Source organism: Aethalodelphis obliquidens, unplaced genomic scaffold, assembly GCF_003676395.1.
Source record: "Aethalodelphis obliquidens isolate GAN/ISIS:26980383/991018 unplaced genomic scaffold, ASM367639v1 scaffold5, whole genome shotgun sequence".
Classification (NCBI taxonomy): Eukaryota; Metazoa; Chordata; class Mammalia; order Artiodactyla; family Delphinidae; genus Aethalodelphis; species Aethalodelphis obliquidens.
Window position 1 is genome coordinate 13,009,959 of NW_020837949.1, and position 27,488 is coordinate 13,037,446.

At 37.6% G+C, this 27,488-nt stretch overlaps 1 protein-coding gene across 6 annotated transcripts in view; it reads left to right on the plus strand.

Annotated features, from left to right (window-relative positions):
• The first annotated feature begins 6,033 nt into the window (after window positions 1–6,033).
• The window catches only part of BRAF (B-Raf proto-oncogene, serine/threonine kinase), a 162,434-nt gene continuing 140,979 nt past the window's right edge, over window positions 6,034–27,488 (plus strand). For 5 of the 6 annotated variants that reach the window (XR_003431855.1, XM_027101718.1, XM_027101716.1 and 2 more), the window contains exon 1: window positions 6,034–6,351. Coding sequence is in view for 5 of the 6 variants with exons in the window: in XM_027101718.1 (XP_026957519.1) it covers window positions 6,232–6,351 (120 nt within the window). In the remaining variant the exon portion in view is untranslated. The remainder of the gene's footprint in view (window positions 6,352–27,488) is intronic. The other variant, XM_027101720.1, reaches the window with a different exon arrangement.

The window sequence follows — 27,488 nt, forward strand, 5'->3', positions numbered from 1 at the left end:
TTTGAAAAAGACCTGTGTATAAGCAGACCCATGCAGCTCCAACCTGTGTTATTCAAGGGACAACAGTATACACTTTTATAGCATATGTACTTATATAGTACATGCATGTTCTTAACGCAATATATATACTTATTAGTATGTATTTTCCTAATTGTATCATTCCTTCTCTGTATATTAACTAGCATATATTCTTTTAAAAATTATACAGTATGTCTAGGTGTGTGTTTGTGTGTGTGTATATTTATAGTATGTGTATATATACATATATTTTCCCCCCTAAATCTTATGTTAATACTGCTACTTCCAATTCAAATCCAACACCAAGAACCACAGAGTTCTTCTTCAACTTCCCCTGTTCCATATGTATTTCTACTTTTTCCACAGAAAGAACCCCGATTCCCAATATCAACATATGTACTCATTTGCTCTATGCCACAATAATGACAAATTGTTTCAGAATTACAAAACCAAGATGACTACCAATAATAAATCTTAATAAAGTTGAAGATTATTTGTAGTTAATTTTGCTTTTAGAATCTATTCCAGTCAGTATGTAATAAGAAGCAGAAGCCCTAGGAAATGTAAATAACAAGGAATTTACTATAGGGATTTGATCTTATGCAGTTGTGGAGGTATTTAAACAGTCTCTGTGAGGCCGGTGTTTCTGGGTCTGCTGCTGGAACCTGTGAGGAGGGACTGCAGTATAAGTCAGACTCTCACTACCTGAGGTTCTCATGGAAACTCCAGTGATGTGGGTCCTGCAGAAGAAGCCAGTGTTCACCACCACAGTTAAAAGGCCACTCCACCAAAATGGTATTGCTTATTGTCAGTTCTGTCTTACGGAAGGGAGTCACCACAGAGCTCTAAGAGTTACCCTCACAAATCCATTTCTTACATATTTGGTGAAGAGAGTGTGTTTTGGACCCTTTCATGGGATATATTTAAGGAGATGGTGAGCAGGTCTTACAGGATGGAAGAGGATTCTGGGAAACAAGTCCAGTTTAGCTAATAAAACAGTGTAAATCCACCATAGTCTACAGTCAGAAAACTATATTCAGAAGCTACTTGAATTAACCATTTTCTCTGTGTAGCTATGTTATCAATTTGATGTACAATTAGGTTCATTTGGTTAGATTTTATTTTTTCATTTATTTACGTGTCTCATAAAGTAAAACCATATTAGAAGGTATACTCAGAGAAGTCTCACTCCCACACTATCTCCTCCACCCTGCTCTGACCCATCCCTTATCAGGTACTATTTTCACTATATAGATATATTTTTCCATATATATATATGGAAAACTACACCTTGCAATAAAAGCAAACTTTAAAAATTTAATACCCCAAATTACCAAATTCACAAAGAATATTTCAAAGAACTCTGTATCTTATTAACACACCCAAGGATAGTATAAGCAAGATGTTATAAGATGAAATAACATATTGATATAAACATCCTTTGGTAAATGTTAGAAATGTAATATCTAACAAATTTTGTGAATTAAAAAGCAAGGTCTTCCTTCAAGAATTAAAGTCTGAAAAATGTGAGTTCAGTGGAAGAGATGTCCAATGCTAAAAAGACTGAAAATCTAGACTTGATACAACAGCATCTTATTTAAGAAACAACAAAGGTTTTTTGTTGACTGTAACCTTCATATGTATCAATAATGGGTGCTTATATGATTTTTGATTATATTAGCAAAAGCATGGTTCCTAGGTTATTGCAATGAGAGATTCTATTCTTTGTTAGTTGGATCAAATCTGGAACAGTGTTTAATTCATGGGACCACATTTTAACAGGAACATTGAAAAGAGTACACAGAAAGGTGAGAAAATGCTTTGAGAGAACTCCCTTCAAATATCTGAAAGCAGTTACACAGAACAAGAAACAGACTCATCTTGTGTTCCTCTATAAGGCAAAACTCAAATCAGAATACAGATGTCATAAAGAGGAGGATTTCAATTTAACTTCAGAAAAAAAAAGTTACAGTTGAATGTACTGTATTAGTGAGGTTCCTACCACTAAAGTATTGGATAGAGTTTAAAATTCCACAGAGGAGATTCCAAGTATCTCCCAGTGGGAAGATGGTGGGGAATCAACTCTATGATTCTGTTTTCTATTCACACCTAAATAGCTTCTATTAAACAATATAGAATTAAACAATATAGAATGTGTTATTTGTAATGATGACCTTGATTCATAACGAAAATATTAAACTGTGATGAGCTCTACAGCATTGAACATGGTTGGAGCTATAGAAGCTTCCTAGAGGCTGCTTACCTGTTTTCGAGTAGCTGACCAATACATGTGGGATCAGACCTGGCTGGGCAAGTCTGGCTGATGGGTGGGACTATCCAGTGTCTATAGAATGCAGGATTCAGGTTAGAAACACCAGTCGGAAATAAACTTATCTCCAGGGAAGAGAGGGTCAGGCCTACCAGCAAGGCTTCGTAACAGTGTCTCAGCCATCCTCTGGAGCAATGTTCGGAGTAGCGCTTCTCATCTAGATTTGTTTCCCAGCTTCCTGTGAATACATGAATGCCCTAGGGGAAAAGGGGATGGTGAGAAAAAGCTATAAGAACTGTGTTGACTAAAATGTCTGTAAGACTTTAAAATGCAAGATAAGACTGCTTTGATGCCCATATGGCATGCTATAACACAAAAGGGAGGTGTTATTTCTGTTTCTGCTCAACACAAACTGGCTTGGCTCATTACAGGCTCCAAGAACACAGTGCCACTGTTTTGTGTAGTGGATTTCAGCACATCAACACTACCAAATCCCATCAGCATTGGGATTTGGGGGGAAATGCCCAAGAGGAGAGAGTTAGGATGTGTCCAATAGCCAAGGACCTGCATTTAGTTTTGCAGGCAGTGGGGGCCTCAGAAGCTAAAGAAAGAAGGTAAGGCCTTCTTCTGTACCATACTGAGATATGTCTTGGTGATTCTCAGTAATAAAAGGGGGAGAGTTTCAGTGTAGAATCCCCTTGGGAGAAGGTGAGGATAAGCAGCTATTTCTACAGAGTAGCTAGTCCATTATTCTAAACACAGTCTGTCTGTACGTTAAATATGTCTGTAAATTCTTTGACATGTCTTTCATTGAGAGGTGGGTTCTATAGTCTCTCTCCATGAATTTGGGCTGGACTTTGTGACTTACCTGTATCCAATAAAATGCAGCAGAAGTGATGCTGTGTGACTTAGGAAACTAGGTCATAAAATGCAATACAGCTTCCACCTTGCTTACAGGAACCCTAGTATATGGAGCCCTCAGCTGCCTTGTTACAAGTCTGACCACCCTGAGGCAGCCATGCTAGGAGGAAGCTCAGGCCACGTGAAGAGAGTATTTAGGCATCCTGGCTGACTGCCTTACCTGAGGTCCCAGCTTCAACCAGCTGACATATGAGGAAATCAGCCTCCAGGTGATTCCAGACCCCCATGACTGAGACACCTCCAGGCATTCAGTCTTCTCAGCTGAGGTCACAGACATCATGGAGCAGAAATAAGCCATGTCTGCTATGCTTTGTCTGAATTCTAACCAAGAGGGTAACTTTATATTTCACAAAGGGCAAACCTATAATGTTTGATCCTCACAATGATACAGATAGATAGGACTGGCATTATCACTCCCCTCGTTTTACAGATTGAAACAACAACAAACAGGTATTTGTGTTTACCAGCCTTGAGATTATATAGCCAAGATGTGGCGTGGTGACACTAAAATTCTGATCTTTGGAGTCCAAAGTTTATGCTTTCTCTGTATTTTCCCATGTGGATCCTGTGGGTCTTTAGAATGGCCTAGGGAAATCAGTAAGATACATCCAGAATTTGAAGACGAAGTCAGAAAATGTTTTATTTATTTATTTGGCTGCGCCAGGTCTTAGTTGAGGCGTGCAGGATCTTTGTTGGAGCATGTGGGCTCTTAGTTGTGGCATGTGGGATCTAGTTCCCTGACCAGGGATGGAACCCAGGCCCCCTGCATTGGGAGTGCAGAGTCTTAATCACTGGACCACCAGGGAAGTCCCCAGAAAATGCTGAATAAATGAAAGCTAACAAGAATCAACATTAAACTGATGAGATCAGCCATCCTGTGGAGAAAACAATCACGTAAAATATTGTGGCTGATAAAGAAAACTATACTTGTGGATACTGAAGAATCCTTGCATCCTTGGGATTAATCCCTATAAAATAGATAACTAATAAGAACACAGGGAACTGTGTATAGCACAGGAAACTCTACTCAATACTCTGTAATGGCCTATATGGGAAAAGAATCTAAAAAAAAAAAAACAGTGGATATATGTATAACTGATTCACTTTGCTGTATACCTGAGGCTAACACAACATTGTAAATCAACTGTACTCCAATAAAATTTTTTTAAAAAAAGAAGGCTATACTTTAAAATGAAACCAATGGAATAAAAACCTTAGGAGTTTTAAATGTTATGAAGAAGTGTTATAATGATATAATATTTCTAGGGGCTGATTTTTAGAAAATGAAATAGGACTGTTAGAGAATTTTTTAAAACTCTGCTAATTGTATTTCTGATGGTATCAAGGGGAAAATGTGCCGTGACTGGCTGCTGGTTCTATGTTTGTCTGCTTAGATTTCCTTATAGTAAAGAAGGGTGCTTCAGACTAGTATAGCTTGATGACATTATCCCTTAGGATAATCTTCATTTACACTACCTTTGTCAAGCCATCTTTTGATTTAAATTTAGTGCCTCAAGGCGACTTCTCTACTTGGAAGGGAAAGTATAAAGAAGCTAACAAAGCATACCATGCTCATTCTATAGGTGGTATTTTGTATTTTTCAATGTAGGGTAATATTAATATCCTGATTAAACAAGCAGTCTCATACACAACTCCTTACCTTGGGAGTAAGGGTCTGCTCCTGGGCTCATGGTAACTCTATCCTTACACAGACATTCTGCTTCAGAAGTCAGTAGGATGGCTTTCTATCTCTTGAATCATGGTGACTACAAGAAGGTCACTGGTGACTTTCCCCCTATGGGTAGTACACTTAAAGCTTCTCATGACTTGATGTTTACATTACTTTGTGATTAACTGCACACCATTTGGAGCTCACAGTAACTTCCACTGTTTCTCACTCCTATTTCTCCCTTAGATTTTTTCCCCTTCATATTCCCCTTTCCTTTCACATACATGTGTTTTTAATAATAAATTGGGTTTCTTTAACTAATTCCATTCTGTAATTGGGCCTCTCAAAGGTAATTTACCTCTCTTCTCTTGTTTTCATGCATATTTGGCATAAAGAATTCCTTGGAATATTGTTTACGAGCAGGACAAAAGTATTGAAAATATTTTGAATGATTTTCTTAAAAATAAAAATGATTCAAGTTTGGATGCTTCAAATGTCTAGAATGCTCCATGCCTTGTGCAGGCTCTAGAACATAGAAAGCGACCCACTGACATTTGTTGAATGAATCTGGGAAACGAAAAATAGACTAAACATTTTATTCCTGAACGATGAAGCAAAAAAAGAAAAGCTTTTAGACTTCCATTTAGACCCACTTTATTAACAGGCCAAATCCTTTAATGAAAAGGATCTAAGCATCATTCTCGTAACTTGTCTTTACCTAAATCTATTTCTATCAAATTCTGCTTGACTATTGCTACCTCGGGGTTTCAAGTCTTATTTTTATGACACGGAGACGTTCGTTATAATGGAAATAACACAAGTAGTATGGGCTTCCCGTCTTTCTCCCTCTAGGATTTCAACTTCTTCTCGAACACCATCCTCCTCTTCTAGTAAATCCTACATTACAGAACAGGCTTAGGACGGAGAAGAGAATTAATCGGAGCCATGGAAACGGCCGAGCGGAGGAAACGTGTGAGCTGGGAGGTGAGCAGAAGGGCAAGATACCCTCCCCTGACGACGGCGCCAGGGCGCTCCGAGGATCACGTCACGCACCTCAGGTGACGTCACGACCGTGACACGCGGGTGACGCCGTTGCCGCGGCGACTTCCAGTCGTCTCCGCCCCCTGCCCCCGCCCCCCGCTTAGCGTCCTTCCCCCAATCCCCTCAGGCTCAGCCGCGCCGGGGGCAGCAGGCCGGTTCCCGAGGTGGCCCAGGTGCCCTCCCGCCGCAGGCGCCGCCCGGGCCGTCCCTCCCCGCCGCCCCCCGCCCTCCGCCTCTGCCTCCCCCCGCCCTCCTCCTCCCTTCCCCCTCCCCGCCCAGCAGCGGTCGCTCGGGCCAGGCTCTCGGTTATAAGATGGCGGCGCTGAGCGGCGGCGGCGGCGCGGAGCAGGGCCAGGCTCTGTTCAACGGGGACATGGAGCCCGAGGCCGGCGCCGCGGCCTCTTCGGCTGCGGACCCGGCCATTCCCGAGGAGGTGAGTGCCGGCGCGCCCTGCACCCCTCCCGTCTCGGGGCTCGGCTGGCTGGTGTTTATTTTGGGGAGAGAGGTGGCGGTGGGGGCTCTGGTGCCCTCAGCCACCTTCCCTTCTGGGCGCTGCGGGCTGGGAGACGGGCATTCCCCTTCTGTGCCTCTCCGTCATGCAGCTCCTCGCTACGTAAACACACACAATGGCCCAGGGGGTTTTCCCTGGCCCGCACTTGGGGCTTGAGGGATTCGGGCAGCGGTGGTGGAGCAGGAGGCTATCAATAGGGGGCGAGACTCAGGGTTGGTCCGAGAAGGTCACGGCTGGCTGAAGGTAGCCAGCCTCGCGTCTGCTGGATGTTTTCTTTATTTTGAGTGGGGGGCGGGGGAGGCTGGCGGCGGCATCTGGGTGGAAGATGTCGGTCAGTAGCCGGGGCCGGGACCCCAGCCCGAGTTAGCGTTGTATGTAATTATTACACGGTCACGGTGATGATGGGGCGATCATTCCCTCTCTACTCTCCCTGACTCTGCCTCTTTTCAGGCCGCTGCCCTCCCTTACACTTCTCTACTTGTTAGGGGAGATTGCTCTTCACCTGTTTTAACCAGCGGATGGTCTTTACTTTTTTACCCTAAATGCCACTGTTTCCGTTCTTTCTCCCGTCCCGGTCTCAGGCCCCCGATTCCTAATGTTTGTCAGTGTTCTGTCGCCGACCGGTAACCCCCATCCCAGTTCCATCTGCCGCCCCGCTCCTTTGCCAGTGGTCGGACCTGCCTGCCTTCTAACCTCAGCTTCTACTTAAGACCATTTTTGCATTTCTCTTATCTTAGTCCTGTTGAGGCCTTCTACTTCATTTCACCGCTCGCTAACGTTGTTATCGTCACAAATCCTTCTGAACGCTTTGGAGCTACTTACTTTCTGAATCGTGAAGCTGTCAAGATCCCGTCAGGTTTCACTTGCACTTCTATTGTGCATCCACACCTCCTTGTTTATTTCTACCCTTTTTTTTTAAAAAAAATAGGTGTGATTGATTTCTTTCCGTTGTCTTCCTTTTTGTCCCAATATTTTTCTTTTACTTTTTCGTCTTCAGTCCTTGCTTCTCTCAGCCATTATTTAGCCTCTTATCACCTTGTCAAATGACTTTATTTACACTTTGGTTTTTGTTACGTAAAATTTATTACATTTAGTGTTTGGTATTGTATTACATAAAATAATACACTTTATTGTACTTTACAAATAATGAGATAATATATGGTGTAATAACTGTGCTTTACAATTATTGATTAGATAATGTGACTTGCTCCGTTGGCTTTGCTCAAAGTTCATTCCTTTCTACTACAGTACTTACATTTTGTTTCCCAATTCTCATAACGTCTCGTTCTTCAGTCAATGCACTTCTCTTTTTCCTGCTTCATCAACTTTACTTTGGAAATTCATTAGATATGGTTGCTCTATTCAGTATCAGTTTGTTCACAATAATATTTGTTTTTCATTCTCTTATACCACTTCCATCTATGCCCAAGATGTGTTCTGTACCATCATTTGATCTCATCTAAATTTCTCATGTATACATACATATATATATCTTTTATGAATATATATATCTTTTATACCACTTTCCGCTTACTTTTCTGTTTGCATTTCTGCTCAGATCAGTTTCCTCTAATATCTGTTCATTTCCCCCAACTTCTTGGATTTTAAGTAGCACTCTTTCCTTCTTCCATTTCCTAGTTTATTCTGTTTTCCTTGTCCCCAGTTGCCATTCATTCTGCCTTGTTTCCTGGCTTTTGGTACTTACTTGCTGAAGCTTCCTCTTGTCTTCCCCACACCTCCACATTCCTTCTTATTTATAAACAGCTTTGTTCCGTTGACATGGAAATTTATTTTTAGGATACATTGTTTTTAATGGATAAATACTAGGGGTCACATCTGCTGTCTATTTTTTCCATGAATCGGATATGCCTTTGTCTTACTCTGCACAGGTGCCTCTAGGCTTGCTTTACTCTGTAGTGCAAGTGTGGTTTTATTGAATTGTATCTAGAAGAATGGGTAAATTAATGGGCATGGGTTATGAAATCGTATTTCTCTGATTATAACATTGTTTTCGTTGAGAACTTTGTTTCAGAGTTATTAGAACAGTTTGTAATGATATAGAGAAGCCTTTTGTTAAGTACAGTGTCCGCTATCTTATTTGAAAGGGCCAGATTATTTGAGCTCTACTCTCTGAAGATTCTGATTCGGTAGGTGAGAGCTAGGGCCATGAATTTCTGTTATTTGGCACACTTCCTGGGCAGTTATGTGTCAGTACTTGAGAACCTCTAGGCTAGATGAATTTAAACCTCAAGTTTAAATTGGCAGTAACTGGAAAGCATATTAGTATCTCTTGAAACCATAAGGATACTCAACTAATTTTAATTACTTAGTAGTGTTTCCCACTGCCTCCTCCACCCAGGTTTTAATGGTTAATGATGAATAGTAGTTTTTCCTCCATATTTTCTTACAGGAACTTATAATAAATGTATTTGGGGGGGGATAAAGGGTTAAAAATGAATCTCTTTCTAATATAGATATCAGTGTTATGGATGGCAGAATAAAGTACTCCAAGAAATAATTTTTAAGTTTGAAGTTGGTATTTGTTTATCCACTGGAAACTGAAATGTACTGTGGTCTTTTAATTGAACTGTCTTCTATGCACTTAAAGAGATATAATTGTCAAGTGCATGGAAAGAAATGAAAAAAATGTGTCTAAAGAATTACCTTGGGCTTCCCTGGTGGCACAGTGGTTGAGAGCCCGCCTGCCGATGCAGGGGACATGGGTTCGTGCCCCGGTCCGGGAAGATCCCACATGCCGTGGAGCGGCTGGGCCCCTGAGCCATGGCCGCTGAGCCTGCGCGTCCGGAGCCTGTGCTCCGCAACGGGAGAGGCCCCAGCAGTGGGAGGCCCGCGAACCGTAAAAAAAAAAAAAAAAAAAAAGAATTACCTTACTTGACAGTAAAATACAGGTTTTAAAAAGTTTCTCAGAGTAAAAGCACATTTATTATTGAAAAATTAGAAAAATGTAAGTACAAAAAGTTTTAGAAACTGTAATCTTGCCACTAAGATAGAATTACTGTAAACATTTTAGTGTGTATCCATATACTCCTTTTTCATGCTTGTCTAATGTATGTGGTTTTGTAATTTTTTTTTTTTTTTTTCGGTACGCGGGCCTCTCACTGTTGTGGCCTCTCCCGTTGCAGAGCACAGGCTCCGGATGCGCAGGCTCAGCGGCCATGGCTCACGGGCCCAGCCGCTCCACCGCATGCGGGATCCTCCCGGACCGGGGCACGAACCCGCGTCCCCTGCATTGGCAGGCAGACTCTTAACCACTGTGTCACCAGGGAAGCCCTCTCTTATCATTTAATAAACTCCCTTCTTTAGGCATCTGCTCACCTCTTCCTTTATTTAGAAATTTTTTCTGATATCAGTCACTTATATATGCTGACTATTAAAGGAATTGATTGTCAGTAAACGGATTAAGAAAGGAACGTTGGAACTGAGTACTTGAATCCTTGAATGTAGTAGAACCTGAAAGCAAACTTGATTTAATTGTATTTAGATAATAGGCCAGAAAAATTATATTAAGATAACAGGTTAGAGAAGTCTGATTTATCTTGATTCCCTGTCTCTGGCTTTCCTGTTTAGGAAGCTGATCAGGTCTTAACAACTGGAAACCTATGTTCTGTGAGTGGTAGGGAAGAAAGGGAGGGAGCAGGCTACATTGCTTTGTTAGCATTTTCTAAGACTTGATGCTTACCTTGTTAAAGAATGAGACAGCTCTTAAGTGTTCTTCGTGTTTCTCCAACCATAAAGCTGTTTTTCTCCTTTAGAAATGCAAAAGTGTGTTTTTTTAATTTGACATCTTGATATTAATTTAGCTGAATACTTAGTGGACATTTTGTGTCATAATCCTCTTTTATGAAATTCAGTATGTTCCTGTGCTTCCTATGTTTCTGCCTCAAATTATCTTTGAAATAAGCCTTTATAGTCAGTGGCTCTTACTGGACTTTGTCTTCCTCAAAAGTTGAATTGTTTTAAGTCCTTTACTCATTCTCTTTGTCCAGTTGATCTACATTGGTTATTCTGTAAAGTCAGGATCAGCAATAGTTATACAACTTCTGAATTCAAAATAGAAGAGCCTGTTTAGGAGCTTTTCTGTTTCATAAGCAGTGCTTTCATAGTCATAGTGTTGTAGATACTTAATATAAGAACCAAAAATTTAGCTTCATTTCTTCCATTCCTTCCTTTAATATTTGGTGGAGACATTGACATGTTCTGGGAGGTAGTTTTTATTTTTCAGCTTTCTTTTGTCTACCAACCCAATTTACTGTTATGCATAATTAGCAGGGTAGTCAGAAGAAACTCTTTAATACAGCCTCCACCCTAACAGTAAGCAGTTATTTTTTTTTCCCCTCTACCCTCTGAGATTATTTTGGTTTCCATGTTTTCTCTTGGTCTTAAAAAACTGTTATTCTTGTTCCTTCCCATATCAGGACTATGCTTATAGAGGGAAAGTGATGCTCAATAACATTACATTTCTTTCTGCATCCTGGGAATGCCCTTGATAAAGAATATAAAAATTGCTCTGAACTCAATTAACTTTATATCTTCTGGAAGCTCTGTAACATCAAATGAAACATCATTTTCATTCTTGTAATGTAGCTGCAGTTATTGACAGCACTTTGGGAACAAATGTACTGTAGGGCGGTGGTTTTCCAATTACTATAGAGCTCTAGCACCGTTTTTAAAAAACAACATTAGCACTGTAAGAAATACAGATTTTGAGTTGCTCTAATACCTATATACATGAAGCAGTTTTTGTCTGTTTTGTACATTTTTTTAATCCTCATCTGGCACGTACATACTCAGTTAGTGAAAGAGTTAATGTGTACAAAACAGAGAATATAGCCAATATTTTATAGTAACTTTATTTATTTATTTTAATTTTTTTATTTGTGGCTGTGTTGGGTCTTCATTGCTGCACGCGGGGTCTCTCTAGGTGCGGTGAGCGGGGGCTACTCTTCGTTGCAGTGTGCGGGCTTCTCATTGTGGTGGCTTCTCTTGTTGCGGAGCATGGGCTCGAGGCACACGGGTTTCAGTAGTTGTGTCTTGTGGGCTCTGCAGCACAGGCTCAGTAGTTGTGGAGCACGGGCTTAGTTGCTCCGCGGCATGTGGGATCTTCCCGGACCAGGGCTCGAACCCGTGTGCCCTGCATAGGCAGGCGGATTCTTAACCACTGCGCCACCAGGGAAGCCCTATAGTAACTTTAAATGGAGTATAATCTGTAAAATTTTTCCATCACTATGTGTACACCTGAAACTAATATAATATTGTAAATCAACTATACCTTAGTTAAAAAAATTTTTTTTAAATAGTGAATGAAACCCCATTAGATATGGTGCACTATACCATTCAGTTCTCTTTTTTTAAAAGCTGCTCATAAAATCAATTTATTAAATTGACAACCACCTAGTTGCAGCACACAGTTGGAAAAACACTGTTTTGAGGCTATCAAGGACTTTCTTCAGATGTTACCTCAAGGCTCTATTTAGTCCCACTACACCTTAACTATTGAAGTTCTTCATTTATCTGCATTACTTGTTGGTTTCCTTGAAAAAAAAAAAAAAGGCTTAATGGCTGTAAAAATGTTAGAGCTACTGTGTATGGAAGGGAGATCTGTGCTGACATGAATCTTCCTAAGTGTAATAATCTGTGTAGAAAATTTCAACAACTTGTGTTTAAGGCAGTGGTCAGCGGACTTGCGTAAATGGTCAAGTGGTAAATATTTTAGTTATTGTGGGTCTAACTGCTCTGTCTCTGTCACAAGGACTGAACAGACTGAAAAATGGTATTGCAGTGTAAAAGCAGCTAATAGACAATATGTAAATGAATAAGTGTGACTGTGTTCCAATAAAACTTATTTATGGACACTGAAATTTGAATGTGTCATGAAATATTCTTTTTTTTTTTTCATTTAAAGATGTAAAAACCATTCTTAGTTTGTGAGCTGTACAAAAAACAGGTGGTGGGCCAGATTTAGTTCATGGGCCAAAGTTTTCAGACTCCTGGTCTAGGGGAGACTAAGTATATCATATTTGAGGTTCTGAAATTAAGGTGTGGGTTAGAGTTCTATAGAAAGTTCATAACTGCTTTTTAAAAATCGGGTTTATTGGGATATAATTTACACATACTATAATGTACCATTTTAAACACACAGTTTGATGAGTTTTGACAAATGTATATACTCATGTAACTACTGCCACAGTCAAGAGATAGAACTTCTGATGGAAAAGTTCCCCAGTTCCTCTTTGCATTCATTTTCCTCCCCACCCCACCTCCAGCCCCTGGCAAACACTGGTCTGATCTCTAGCTTTGCCTTTCCTAGAAAGTCATATACATGAAAACATACAGGATGTGGTCTTATGTATTTGGCTTCTTTCATTTAGTTTGATATTTTTGAGATTCACCCATGTTGTTGCTTGTATCAGTAATTAGTTTGTTTATTGCTTAGTAGTATCGTGTGGATGTAGCATGACTTATTTCTACATTTACCAGTTGATGAGTAGTAGGGTTCTTTCTAGTTTTCAACAGTTATTAAGGTTGCTATAAATGTTTGGGTTCGGGTTTTGTGTAGACACTCATTTTTATTTCTCTTGAGTAAGGACCTAGAGCTTGGACTAATGGGTCGTATGGTAAGTATATATTGATATTTAACTTTATAAGAAAGTGCTAAACTTTTCTAAAGCAATAGAAACCATTTTGCGTTGCCACCCACAATGAATGAGAGTTCCAAACTCTACCCTTGTTATGTCAGTCTTGTTAGTTTTAGCCATTCTAGTATGTATGCAGTATTGTGGTTTTAATTTGTATTTTCCTAATGACTAATGATGTTGGACATCTGTATATATGCTTATTTACTACCCATGTATTTTCTTTGGTGCAGTACCCATTCACATCTTTTTATTCTGTATTTACCTTCTTATTATGGAGTTGTAAGAGTACTATATACATATTCTAGATACAAGTTCTTTTTATCAGATATGTGTTTTGCACATGCCTCCCAGTCTATGGCTTGTCTTTTCATTTTCCTAAGTGTCCTTTAAAGAGTAGAAGTTTTATTTTTGATGAAATCCAATTTATCAATTTTTTCTTTTAGAGTTCATGCTTTTTGTGTCCTACCCAGTATAACTTTGCCTAACTTAAGGTCATAAAATTTTCTCCCATGTTGTCTTCTAGAAGTTTTACAGTTTTAGCTTTTACATTTAGGTCTATCATCCATTTGGAGTTATTTTTTATATGTATTGTGAGGTAAGGGTTAAGGTTTGTTCATTCCTTTTCATATGGATGTCCAGTTTCACCTTTTTTGAAGAGACTAACCTTTTTCTGTTGAATTACCTTGGCACTTTTATTGAAATCAGTTGATTATGTTTGTGAGTTTTATACTGTTTTATTGACATATATGTCTTTGGTACCACAATGTCTTGATTGCTTTACAGTTCAGTCTTTTTTTTTTTTTAATATTTATTTATTTGGTTGCGCTGCATCTTAGTTGCGGCTCACTGGCTCCTTAGTTGCGGCACGTGGGGTCCTTAGTGGTGGCATGCGAACTCTTAGTTGCAGCATGCATGTGGGATCTAGTTCCCTGACCAGGGATTGAACCCGGGACCCCTGCATTGGGAGCTCGGAGTCTTATCCCTTGTGCCACCAGGGAAGTCCCTATAGTTCAGTCTTAAAATTAGGTAGATCCAGTTCATAGGATTTTTAGAACTTTAAAATTTGATTTTTAAAATTTTTTGTGCTATTGTCTTTTGAAAGGACAGGGTACATAATTTGCTTCCAGTTCTTAAAGGTGTCTTCTACTCAAAAAAAGCTTAAGACTCACTGTGGTATATAGTTAACACACCCCTATCTTGAATCATTTGGTGGAGAGATTGTGAAAAGTGACAGGTAAAGAAACATATTTCATCCAAAATTAATTTTTTTGTAAGAAATGAAGGCGATATCCTAATAGGTGGCACCAAAAAGTCAATGTCTTTTTTTCCCACCGTATTTCAAAAATGTTAACTGTAATCAAGATACATTTAGGTGAAAGTGAATACGCTAAGATGTTTATTCACCAAAAAAGTCATGGAAAATGTCAATCAGGTGGTGGGGGATACTAGTTTATAATACTAGCTGTGTCATTTTCCATCTTCAGCGTGAGTTTTTCCATTTGAAACCTATGTCATGTTCTGTGATGTTCCAGAATTAGCACCTTTATTACACTTAGAGGCATCATTAAATTGTTGTTACTAAGGATAAGCATATGATGGTTGTTGGTCATATTTCTGCCTTTTTCATTTGGACCCATAGGACCCTTTACCTTGTTTGAAATTACAATGGTAGTAGCTTTTCACTGCTTAGCCTGGAGGGCTTCCCTACCATATAAAATGATATTTCTAGTTATGATTTTTGCTTAATAATTATGAACATGTTTCCTGATTTTTTTGTTTTTTAAGTTTCATTATGAAGGAAGGAAGACTTAAGTCTTAAAAATGAGCGTAAGTCTTGAATATCTGACAAGTACAGGGTCATGTGACAATTGGGAAGGTAGACACTGTTCAGGCTTTCGTTCATGTTGTAAGTAGTAGTAGTCTAATTGTATTTGGCTACCTTGCAAATTTGGAAATGGCACTTACAGGGAGAGAGAACCATAACATTTTGGAGACTATTTTCAACTGTTGTTCCAAAATTAGTGTGTTTAAAAAAAAGTATGCATCTCCTTATTGTAAAAGATGCCTTGTGTTTAAATTAAGAAATACTCTACTCTTGTTTTACGTTTTTTCTTTCACTAAATATATAACCTTTAAGTTAATAACACCAGAAAAATTTGACTTTTTATTTCCAGAACAGCTTAAATTAAATAAGATTTTAGGATGCTTTGAATTAGTCACTTCCCTTAAATAGGTATTTTGAAACAGTTTAAAATACTGCTTGGGGTTGTTCCTCCATTGACCTAGGATTTTTAAACTGTATTTGCTACATTACAGAACTTATTTTGCAAAGTAAATTTCTTTTTTTTTTTTTTTAATTAATTAGTTTATTTTTGGCAGCACTGGGTCTTGGTTGCTGCGCGCAGGCTTTCTCTAGTTGCAGCGAGCAGGGGCTACACTTCGTTGCGGTGCATGGGCTTCTCATTGAGGTGGCTTCTTCTTTTATTGTGGAGCACGGGCTCTAGGCACGCGGGCTTCAGTAGTTGTGGCTTGCGGGCTCTAGAGCGCAGGCTCCTAGTTGTGGCGCATGGGCTTAGTTGCTCCGCTGAATGTAGCATCTTCCCAGACCAGGGCTCGAACCTGTGTCCTCTGCATTGGCAGGCAGATTCTTAACCACTGCGCCACCAGGGAAGCCTGCAAAGTAAATTTCTGTTTGAGTTTATAGATGTGCTCTATTAAAGAGGATTACTAGGCCCAGCAGTAACATTGTAAATAGTTATTAGAACCCCTGTTTTTTGTTTGTTCATTTTGTTTTGTCACCTTGGATCTAATCCCATTTCGTCTGTTTTAAAGTTTATACTCTCTACTTAGAAATCTGTCTGTAGCATAGAGGGAAAAGCCCACAACAGTTACTAATTTGAGAGTTTTATTTTTAAAGTGTTCTTATTAGCATAATTTCTGGTAATGTTGTATGAAGGTAATTTAATTCCCATTTATTATGTTTAAAAAATCCTACCTTTTCTATGAATCCCAAACAATTATTGCCTTTGTAACTTTTTTTACTATAGAAAGTTAAAGAACTATTGTGAATTATTCCTAAATAACTCAGAATTCATTTTTTACACATTATATTACTATATTTCCATGGGTATAGTGTCAGAGACCTTCAGATAGGAAAGACATTGTGATTCAGTATAGTCCTTACATTCCTGTTTTACAGCCACTGAAAATGTTTATTGCATCTTAGTTTTTACATGCTTTCTTCTAAGATTTGAAATATTCTACCCATATATTCTTCCTGCACATGTCTTCTCATGTTAATAATAAATTACACAATCTTAAGTCTCATTATACATAAGAATTTAGTTCAGTGTAACTTCTGGTAACTCTATTGCAGATGATTTTCTACTACTGAGTTTGGCACGTAATTTAAGTTTCTACGTGAATTTATGAATCAAACTTTTGGTTATTGGTTATCATGGATGGCTATTTGAGAGAAAAGTTTAGTCATAAAGTCATAACTATTCTATGTCATAGCCATTCATATGCTGCTTGCTTTTCACTGGCAACTCTTGATCCTTCTCCTCCTGATGCTACGTTAAGTAAGATAAAGACTAAGAATTTATCACTCTAGTTAAGGTATTGGTGGTATTGATGATTTACACAAGGAGATGCTGAGAGAGATATTCTGATTGAGTGATACTAAGAGAAGAGGAGGGGAAATGAAGATAGTGAAGACTTTTCCTGTAAAGGGAAAAGAGAAATGGGGCCATAGGTAGTGAAGGAGATGGGGTCAAGGAATTTTTTTTTGATGAAAAAAATAAGGGCCTGTATTGTAAGAATGAACCATTAGGGAGTAAAAATGTGATTTCAGGAGAGAGAGAAGAATTGCTGGAGCAATGTCTGAAGAGGCAAAAGAGAGAGGGATTTGGTGTACAAGTGGAAGGGTTGGCTCTCAGTAGGAGCATAGACACTTTACCTTTGATAATAAGTGGTAAGGCAGAATATGTGGAATAGTGATGCTGATAGGTAGATAGATGTAATGCTGCGAATCTGTACATGTTCTCTTCCAGTTGCTTCATTTTTTTTTTCGGTGAAGTAAGACTCAAGGTTATCAGTGAAGAGTAAGTCTTGGGGATATGGTGTTGTAAGGAGGAAGATGAAGGTGTTAAAAGTTGTTAGGGAGCATGTGAGAGTGAATGGACTAGGAACAAATAGTGAAATTGATAGGCAATATTAGGTTATGTTACTTAATATTTTACTTGCTGATGTCCAGACAGCATTGTGGGCCTCCTAACTTGTCCTCAGGTCAAAGTTCATTGTAACTTGCCAAAGCAATTTAATAATTGATATGAGTCATTCTCATTTTGACTCACAAACATAGAAGCTTTGGGAAATAGAACATGAATTATTACTTCTTCATGAAGTATCTGCCATTATCCTGCTATGAATGTAAGCTAAATTTGGAGAGGTCTGGTTGCTAATTTTCTTTTTAAAAATAATTCTTTCTTTCTTGAAATTTTTTTGAATATTTATTGTTTTGTCTATATAGAATAGCATCCCCACCATTGTAGTCTAATTTTTATACTGTATAGTGAAGCAATTGCTATCCTGTTATTTTCTTTTAAAAACTCTCCAAATTTGACCTGTCTTTGCTCATGCTTTTCCTGCTGCCTGAAATATAGATTCCTTCCCCGTACCCATCCCCCAAACCTTTCAGACTTAGTTCACTTATTGTAGGAAGCCTTCCTTAACCTCTTTCCAAGGCCCAGTTAGGTGCTTCTACTTTGTGCTTTTATAGCATCCTGAGGTATACCTATACCATTTTACTTTCATTGTATTATAGGTTTTTTGTTGGTATCTGTCTACTCCCTCTAGACCAGCACTGTTCAGTCAAAATATCTGCCATGATGGAAATGTTCCCTGCTGTCCAGTATGTCCACATGTGGCTATTGTATACTTAAAATGTGTATAGTAGGACTGAGGAACTGGCTTTTAAATTTTATTTGATTTAAATTAATTTAAATTTAGTCACACTTAGCTAGTGGCTACCTTGATCAGTACAGTTCTAGACCTTTTAAAAGTCAAGGCTTACTTATTTACAAAACAGAAGCAGAGTCACAGACATAGAAAACAAACTTATGGTCACCAAAGGGGAAAAGAGAGGGGGAGGGAGGGATAAATTAGGAGTTTGGGATTAACAGATACACACTACTGTATATAAAATAGATAAACAACAAGGACCTACTGTATAGCACAGGGAGCTATATTCAGTATCTTGTAATAACCTATAATGGAAAAGAATCTGGAAAAGAATATATATATATTATGTGTATGTATACACATACACATATAGCTGAATCACTTTGCTGTATACTCGAAACTAATACATTGTAAATCAGCTATACTTCAGTAAAATAGATAAGTAGTCAAGGCTCGTGTGGGTTTCATATTTATTCTCTCATTGCTTCTTACCAACAGTACTTAATCCTACTTAAATGATTGCATTCTTTTTCAGTGCTCTTAGTCCACATAGTTCTCACTCACCTGGAATGTGACAGTTTTCTTCTCTAGACTTTTGTTCTTAACCACAGCTTTCCAGTTTGTTTTCAGAATTATTTTGAAGCCCTAAGTTCTTCAGTCCTGTAAAACTAGGTTGTTTTTGGTTTTGTTTTCCTCTTTAGAAATGAACACCTGGGTGCTGTAAGGTTACCTCAAAGACTTTCTCAGGGGTGGGGAGTGTGGCAAGGAAGAGCTCAGTGAAAGGTTTGGGGGGTTAGGGAGGCAGTTTCTGCTGCAGCCAAAGTAGTTACACTTCGTAAGTTAATGTATTGGAATTGTGCTTAAGATTTCTCTTGGAGGGAAAAGAAGACTTCTAAAAGGTAAGAACACTCTTAACTGAGTGTGCGGGCATGCACGTGGCATTATGTGATTAAGTGTCAGAGTGGGTGATGGAGAACAATAAATGCAGGAGGAGTTCAGACATGGAAGGTTATTATAGGCTAATAAGGTCTTGATGGAAGTTAGTGTTTAACCTAGGCAGGTAGAAGGAAGGAAAACGGATGTAATAGGCAGTGGGAGTAGAATTTGAAAAAAATTAGAGATGGAAATACATAAGGTAGTTTTGTTGAAGGAACAGAACAATCTGAGTATAGTTGGGTGAATTGTATAAAATAAAATTTGGCTAAATTTGATGGCACTGGATTGTGGAAAATAGTGATAGACTGAAAAAAATTTTAACTTTATTTTGTATGCCGTGGGATGAAAGTGGAGATTTAAAATAAAAAATGATAAAAGCAGTGTTTGAGGATGATTGAGTTGGTAAGTGTTTGTAGGGTAGATTCAAGATGGGAAGAGGTCAAACAAAAAATGTTTACAGAAAGACTTGGTAGTCAGATGTTATACTAGGCCGCTGTTGGGGGTTGGGTTCTTTGAAAGCAGATACTGAGACATTTTTTGCAGTGCAAGATGTTTATTCGGAATCAATACCTGTGAGAGGAAGAGGCACGGTGCAGGATTGAGCAGACAACAAAGTTGTATTGTGACGCAGGCTTCACAAAACCTTTGCCTATCAGCGTGGAGCTCTGGAGTGAGAGATTGCCTGTCAGTCCCACATTGAGCAGAATGGCTGGGCCTTTATACCTCTCCTTGTTTGGTCACTAGATGTGGGCTGCAGTTGAGGTGGACCTTGAAGGAGGTGACATTTGGAGGCTGTCTGCTGACTGTACTCACAGCTGGGCAGCAATTCCTTCCATGAAGGGAGAGCTTGGTGGTACATCTCTGTGTTTTCTATAGCCAGAGGGTTTGCATGTGGGCAGTTCTTCCCCAGAGGAAAGGTTTTAAATACTTGGAGGTGTTTTGGTTTTTACAAAGATGGGGGAAAAGGGTACTTACTAGCATTTAATGAGCAAGGACCAGGGAAGTCAGCCATCCCACAGTGTTCCAGACAGTCTGCACATTTAAAAATTGTTCAAATAAGCACATGACTTAGAATGAGTTGCTGGACTTTGATGTAGGGAAAAAAGTGATCGTAATGATGTGAGCTTAGAAACTAACTTTGTTTTATGTATGAGGCATTATTATTTTTTTGTTTTTTTGCGGCATTATTTTCATAGAGTACACCAGAAGCTTCAGGAATTCAGTTGTCACGTAAATTGGAGGAATATTAAAGTTTTCAATCAGAACTTTATCAAGAGTTCTTTACCACTTCAGAAAATCACATAATTGATGGCAGTGCCACTCGTACAGTAATTGATGACTCAAACACTCTTTCCCTCAGTCTACAGTTGTAACCACCACAGTCACAGTGATTCTGTGTATAGATGCAAGCACCTGATGCCCTCATTATGTTGTTTATTATAGTAATTGCTTTCACATTTTGAAGTAAATATTATTTATTATAAATTAATTTCTTTCATAGGATTGAAAGTACAATTAGGGAATTATATTGACTTTTAAAGTTGTGTTTATGTACGTTATCACTGAATTTCAAGAAGTATTACAAAATGGTTGTCATAAAAGGGGGAAATTGAATTGTTTTCAGTAATGGTGGATTGGGTTATTTGGACAAACTCTTTTGATGAAAACAACTAAAAATCTTGGAAAAATTATTTTTAAAAATCTTAAAGAATGAAGAGCTGAAAAGTTGGTGGAGAGTTCCCAGGCCAAATTATAGAAAAAAAGCAGAAACCCAAAGAAATAAGTAGATGATGAAGTAGCTTTTGCCCTAGGGGCAGTTGCCAGTCTGTTTGAATTTGGGCTTTAGTTTTGGTGGACTTCATGGGGGTGAAGAGGACAGAATTCAAGGCCTACAGTTCATCCAGAATGAGAGTCAAAAAGAGAACAACTCCATTTGAAGATGGTACCCAAGAACTTCATCATTAGGTTAAGGGTGAAAGAGAACTGTCTACCAATTACAATATCTAGGGGATTGTAGGGTTGATTGGAGCAGGGCAAGAAAAAGGAAATTAATTAAACTCTTCAAGTTGTGGCCATAGTTTTAACCCTCACACTGATTGGCAGTTAGATTTGTCCTGCCAGGGACCCTTTTATTATGGTTCCTGTTTCCGACTGGTAGTACTCCCAAGGTCTGGCAAAAGGAAAGGCAAATCATCTGTAGAGAAAGTCCCCTTCATTCTGAGGGAATTGCCACCAGTAATTTTTCAGGGACAAAGAACAGTACATTGTCACAAGTAACCAAGCATAGTTTAAAAAAAAAAAAAACCAAAATTATATGAAATATGATGTAGAATTCAAGTAATATAGTTAATATTTGTGTAGTTTTAAAATTGAAATATAATTGATATATAATTGTGGTTTTTCTTTATGTGCATATACCTCGAGGTAAGTTTTTTATTTTTAAAATTTTTCATAAATTTATTTATTTATTTATTTATTTATGGCTGCATTGGGTCTTCGTTGCTGTGCATGGGCTTTCTCTAGTTGTGGCGAGTGGGATCTACTCTTCGTTGCGCTGTGTGGGTTTCTCATTGTGTGGCTTCTCTTGTTGCAGAGCACAGGCTCTAGGCGCCTGGGCTTCAGTAGTTGTTGCACGTGGGCTCAGTAGTTGTGGCTCACAGGCTCCAGAGTGGAGGCTCAGTAGTTGTGGCACACGGGCTTAGTTGCTCTGTGGCATGTGGGATCTTCCTGGACCAGGGCTTGAACCCATGTCGCCTGCATTGGCAGGCAGATTCTTAACCACTGCGCCACCAGGGAAGTCCCTTGAGGTAATTTTTTTAAAAAGAAAAATATAGTAACATGCATGGAAATAGCACTGTGAATAAGAACTAGAGAGCATAAATGGATCCACAAAATTCTCAGATATCGCAAATTTCGGAGTTAAAACAGTTGCTTTTTGTTATGTTTAAAGAATTAAAGACATATTTGAAGACAAGCAGGGAATGAGAGATAAAAACCAAATAGAAATTTCAGAAATGAAACTATGCCAAATATACCTAAGGGGAAAATTTAACAAATTATGCCTAGCTGAAGAAAGAATTAGTTACCTGGAAGGTAAGGCAGAAGAAACTTTCCAGAATGCGCCACTGAGAGTCAAAGATATGGAAAATATTGGAGATGTTGAGTGGCGTGCAAGACAGAGTGAGATCTAACATAATTAAATCAGAGCTCCAGAAAGTGAAGAAAGAGATTGATACCGAGGTAATATTTGTAAAGGTATTTCTGGCTGAAAAATTTCTAGTTTTGATGAGAAACCAGTTGATAGATTTAAGAAGCTCAGTGAATTTCTAACAATATAAATAAAAAGCAGTCTGCACTCAGACAGATCACATAGTGAAACGGCATAAACCCAAATACAAAGAGGAAAACCTTAGAAGCAGCCAGAGGAAGAATTTCTTTCAAAGGAGCAACCGTGGACTGACAGCTGACTTCTCAACAGAAAATCATATATATTCTCAAAATAACTGCCAGTTTATACTTATAAATTCTATACTTAAAAGAAAATACCCCTCAAGGATGGGGGCAAAATAAACATCTAGTTGAACAAAATCCATCAGCCCTTTGTAAAGAAAATTGAAGGCAATTTAGTTTTCTACTTCAGGCAGAAGGATTCCAAATATAGGTTGAGGTATAAGACGGAATGAAGAGTAAAGAGAGTGACAAATATGTGGATGAATTGAATTAAACATTGTATAAAATATTAGTAAGGCCTTAATTAAAATATATGACAAATGAAGGCTGTGTTCTGAGATCTTCTGTTTTCTGGGAGAAAGACAGTGTATTAATTGACTTGACTGATAATTGCATGTGTTAATTTCTAGGCTAAGTATAAGTCTAAAACCTAGACTTATAACTTCTAGGAGAGGAGAAACATGGAATAAAAAAAAATTTATCCCAAAGAATGCAAGAAAGGTAACAAAGAGCACGTAGGACAAATAGCACAAAGTAAGATGGGTAGATTTAAATCTGAACATAGCACCAGTTACATTAAGTACTAAATGAATTAAATGCTTCACTTAAAAGCCGAAGATTGTTAGACCAAATTAAAAAAAGAATTAGTTATGTGGGGTTTATCTGGGACCTAAGTAAAAGTTGTAGTAAGATCATGCATATTTTAACAAAGTGACTATGGTATGGTTATATTAATATCAGGCAAAGTAGACATTATGGCAGAAGGCATTATTGGCAATCAGGAGAGTCCCATCAAAATGTAAAGTGAGCGATTCACTAGGAAGATTTAATAATCTTAATCATATAGGATAGCCTGAAATATAGCTTCAGAATACATATAGCAAAAATTAACAAAACTACAAGAAGTAGACAGATTTATAGTCTTAATGGGATGTTTTTAAACATTTCTCTCATTACTTGATACAAGAAGCAGACAGGTTAGGTAGGATTTAAAATATTTGAACAACGCAATGAACAAACTTAACCCAGCTGATGTATAGAACCTATTGCACCCAGTGGTAGAAGACTACACATCATTTTCAGGCACATATGGATATTTGGGGGGAAAATTGTATACTAGGTCTAAAACAAGTTTCAACAAATTTCAAAAGATTGAAATAAAAAGAGCATCTTTTCTTTCCATAATGCATTTTTATTAAAAATTGTCAGTAGGGTAATTTTAAAAGCGTCATGTGTTTATAAATTGTGTAACTACTTTGAATTAATCCATGCATCAAGGAAGAAATCACAATGGAAATTAGAAAGTACCTTGAACTGGATGAATACAAAATTTTGATGGCAAGTTGTGGAATTTGATCAATCTCAGATCATTAAAAACGGGATAATCAGACGTTATGTCCCTCACATGTAAAGGATCTTGACAAAAAAAAAAGTAGGAAATACCCAGCACCAAGCTATGAAAGATTCTTGATTGGAAAAAAAAAGATTGAATCTCATCAAATCTTTAAATCAAACCTCTGGATCTTACTGGCTTATGGGAAATACAGGAAAAAGGTAAGTGATCCATGAGAAAGCAATCAACCAAATCCAGAAAGTGGGACTTTCTACAGTATACATGATGTTTTTTCCTAACAAATCAATGTCGTAGTAAAGGAAAGAAGGACAGGGAAAAGGAAAAGGAAAGGATAGATAGGTGTACTATTAGAATAAAAGTTTTGATAAATATAACAGTCACTCCCCCCAATGGAAACAAAATTAAAAAGTTATAGAATGCAGCTAAATAATGCATGGAGAGAAATTCAGAGTCTTAAATGTGTACAACTACGAAATAAGAAATCTCATTAATTGTCAACTTCAATAGCCATTTATCACAGGAATTTAATTTTGACAAACACCTGGAAAATAAAGGAGGAAACCAATAATGCAGAGGAGAATCATACAATAGAGAACGTTATCAAAGCCAGAATTGATTCTTTAAAAAGAGGAATGGATAAATCTCGAATGAATAGTGAGCAAGAAAAAAAGTCATAGAATAACCAAGAGCAAGGAGCAAAAAAGAAGGGGGCTCGGGGGGAACATCATTACATACTCTAAAGACATTTTAAAAGATCATAAGACAGAATTATGAATGGCTTTAAGCCAACTAATTAGAAAACTTAACAGAAATGGACAAATTCTTAGAAAAATAACACCAAAGCTGACTCTTAGAATATTCAGAAAACTTGAAAGTAGTATCACAGCTTAAAACCAGTAGTCAAGGGAGTCCAGTGGTTGGGACTTCGTCTTCCAGTGCAGGCGGTGCAGGTTCAGTCCGTGGTCAGGGAGCTAAGATCCCATATGCCTCGCGGCCAAAAAACCAAAAAACATAAAACAGAAGCAATATTGTAACAAATTCAGTAAAGACTTTAAAAATGGTTCACATCAAAAAAAAAAAAATCTTGAAAAAAACCAGTAGTCAAAACTTTCCCCCAAAGAAAACTAGTAATTCTACCTTCATTCAAGGAAGAAAATTTCTGTCTTGCATATGTTCTTCCAGAGACCAGCGAGAGACAAAATGTTCTCAACTTCTTCAAAGTTAGCACAACTTTGATTCCAAAGCAAGACAAGAAGAAATGATAAAAGAAAATTACCAGGTTACTTCCATTCATGAACACAGATGTAAAATTTCTAAACAGGATATTAGGATATCTGTCTATCTAAATAAAACAAGAGTGCATTTTGACCAAGTTGGATTTATCCTAGGAATGTAAGATTTAATACCAGAAAAATAAATTTATGTTTGTGTTGCCATCTTAACAGGTTAGAAGAGAAGAAACATATGATCTGCTGAATAGTTGCAAACAGTGCTTGATAAAATTGAGCATTCATTAATCATAAAACCTGAGACAAATCTAATGTGATAAAGGGTATCTACTTTAAAAAAATCAAGTTTCATAATTAATGTTGAAATATTGAAAGCTTTCCCTCTGAGATTGGGAGAGAGACAAGATTGTCCATTATAACTACTTCTAGTCAAAGTTATACTAAAAGTCGTGACCTTCACTAAAACAAGAAAAAGAAATTTTAAAAACCTGAGAATTGGAAAGGAAGAAATAAAACTATCACTATTCACAGACTTAACATGAGTGTGTATTTAGAAAATCTAAAAATATCTACAAATTGTTAAAAACAATAAGAGTTTAACAAGATTGCTGATTAGGAAAATGAAAGATCATTTTTATTACTATATTCTAGCAAATAGGAAAGGAAAATCTAAAACAGTATAATTTCACAATAGAATAGAAAATATGTACTCAGAGATAAGTCTAAAAAACAGTCTAAGACTTATACGAGCCTTGTTGAAATAAATTATTAGAAGACCTACTGTTTGGAGCAAAATACCATGTATTTACATGGGTTGATCGACCTGATATTGCATAGATATGATTCTCCCCAAATGGATTTATATATTTAATACAGTTCCAATCAAAACAGTAGGGTTTTTGTTTGTTTCGGTGGAACTTAAAAAACTGGTTCTAAAATTATATGGAAAATCCAAAAAGGGCCAAAGTAGCCAAGACACTCTCAAAGAAGGCAATATGGGAGGACTAACTTTTCCAGTTTTTGAGACATTACAAAGTGTAGTAATTAAGACATTGTCATCAGTAGTCTAGTGATAGATGGAGGACCAGTGGAACAAAACAGAATAAAACCTATACTTATAGGTTACTTGATATATGACAGATAGATGTTGGAAATTAGAAAAGAATGCCCTTTTCAATAAATGGTGCTGGAAAAATAAATTTGGATTTTTACCTCACAGTATTCACAAATTCTGGGTAGATTAAATGCGTGGATGTGAAATGCAAAAATATAAAGATTTTAGAAGATAATATGAGAACATGTTTTTATTTGGAGAGCTTTTAGAGCTTTTTTTTTAAATTTGGGAGCTAAAGTTACATTTTTCATTAAATTTAAGATGTAATTGATTCTTAGATTCACCATTACTTTTGCATTTCTGAAATAAAATATTGCTAGTTAACCATGATATGCTATTGATTGTAAAATGCATCCCAATTTTCACTTTTTCAAAATGCTTTAACATCTTACAAATGATGAAGTACAGTGCATTTCCTGAACTCCCTCTCATCAAATGTGGATGCAGTTTAGGTTCTTTCAGTTAGATGAATTCCCACAATTTGGAAGCCAGATTGGACAGGGAAGCTTTCTTTTTGCTGTTGTTCTGGCTGGTTAGCAGAGTTGTGAAATCTGAGTAAATAGAAGCAGTTGAGGTGTCTGGACTGAGCATTCCTGTGTTTACAACCTTCATGGATATGTAGAAGCAGTAGTAGCAAACAGTTTTTGGACCTTTGACTTGCAGTGTATCCTTTAACTCCTTAGTTCAGTGGCTGCTCCTTATTCCCAGTCCTTCCGTATGTTGAATGATAGGCATCTTAGTCCTTGTATTTAATGCTTTACTAGTTGCAATATCTAAGTGAAATGTATTTTTTTCTTTTCTGCATTGGGTCCTGATTAATGAATTTTTATTGGCTCAAGGAATGATTTAATGTTTTAAAAATTCGTGTTAGCATATACATAACATAGTATTTGTCATTTTAACCACTCATAAGTATATAATTCAGTGGCATTCAAAATACTGTATCACCATCATCATTATCTATACCCCCAATTTTTCATCATCCCCAACAAAAACTACCCATTAAAAAATAATTCCTTCATTCTCCCTTTCCCAACCCCTGGTAACCTCCATTCTACTTTACGTCTTTATGGATTTGCCTATTCTAGGTACCTCATATAAGTGAAATCGTACATTATTTGTCAATCTGTGCCTGTCTTATTTCACTAAGCTTAACGTTTTCAAGTTCCATCCTTGTGGTGACATATATCAAAAAAACCGCCAAACTTTTCCCACCAGCATTCCATTTACATTCTCACCAACAACGAGAATTCCAATTTCTCCACATCCTGTAAGCATTGGTGGTTCAGTGGTAGAATTCTTGCCTGCCAATTTTTCCACATCCTTACCAACGTTTGCTATTTTTCTTTTTTTTAATC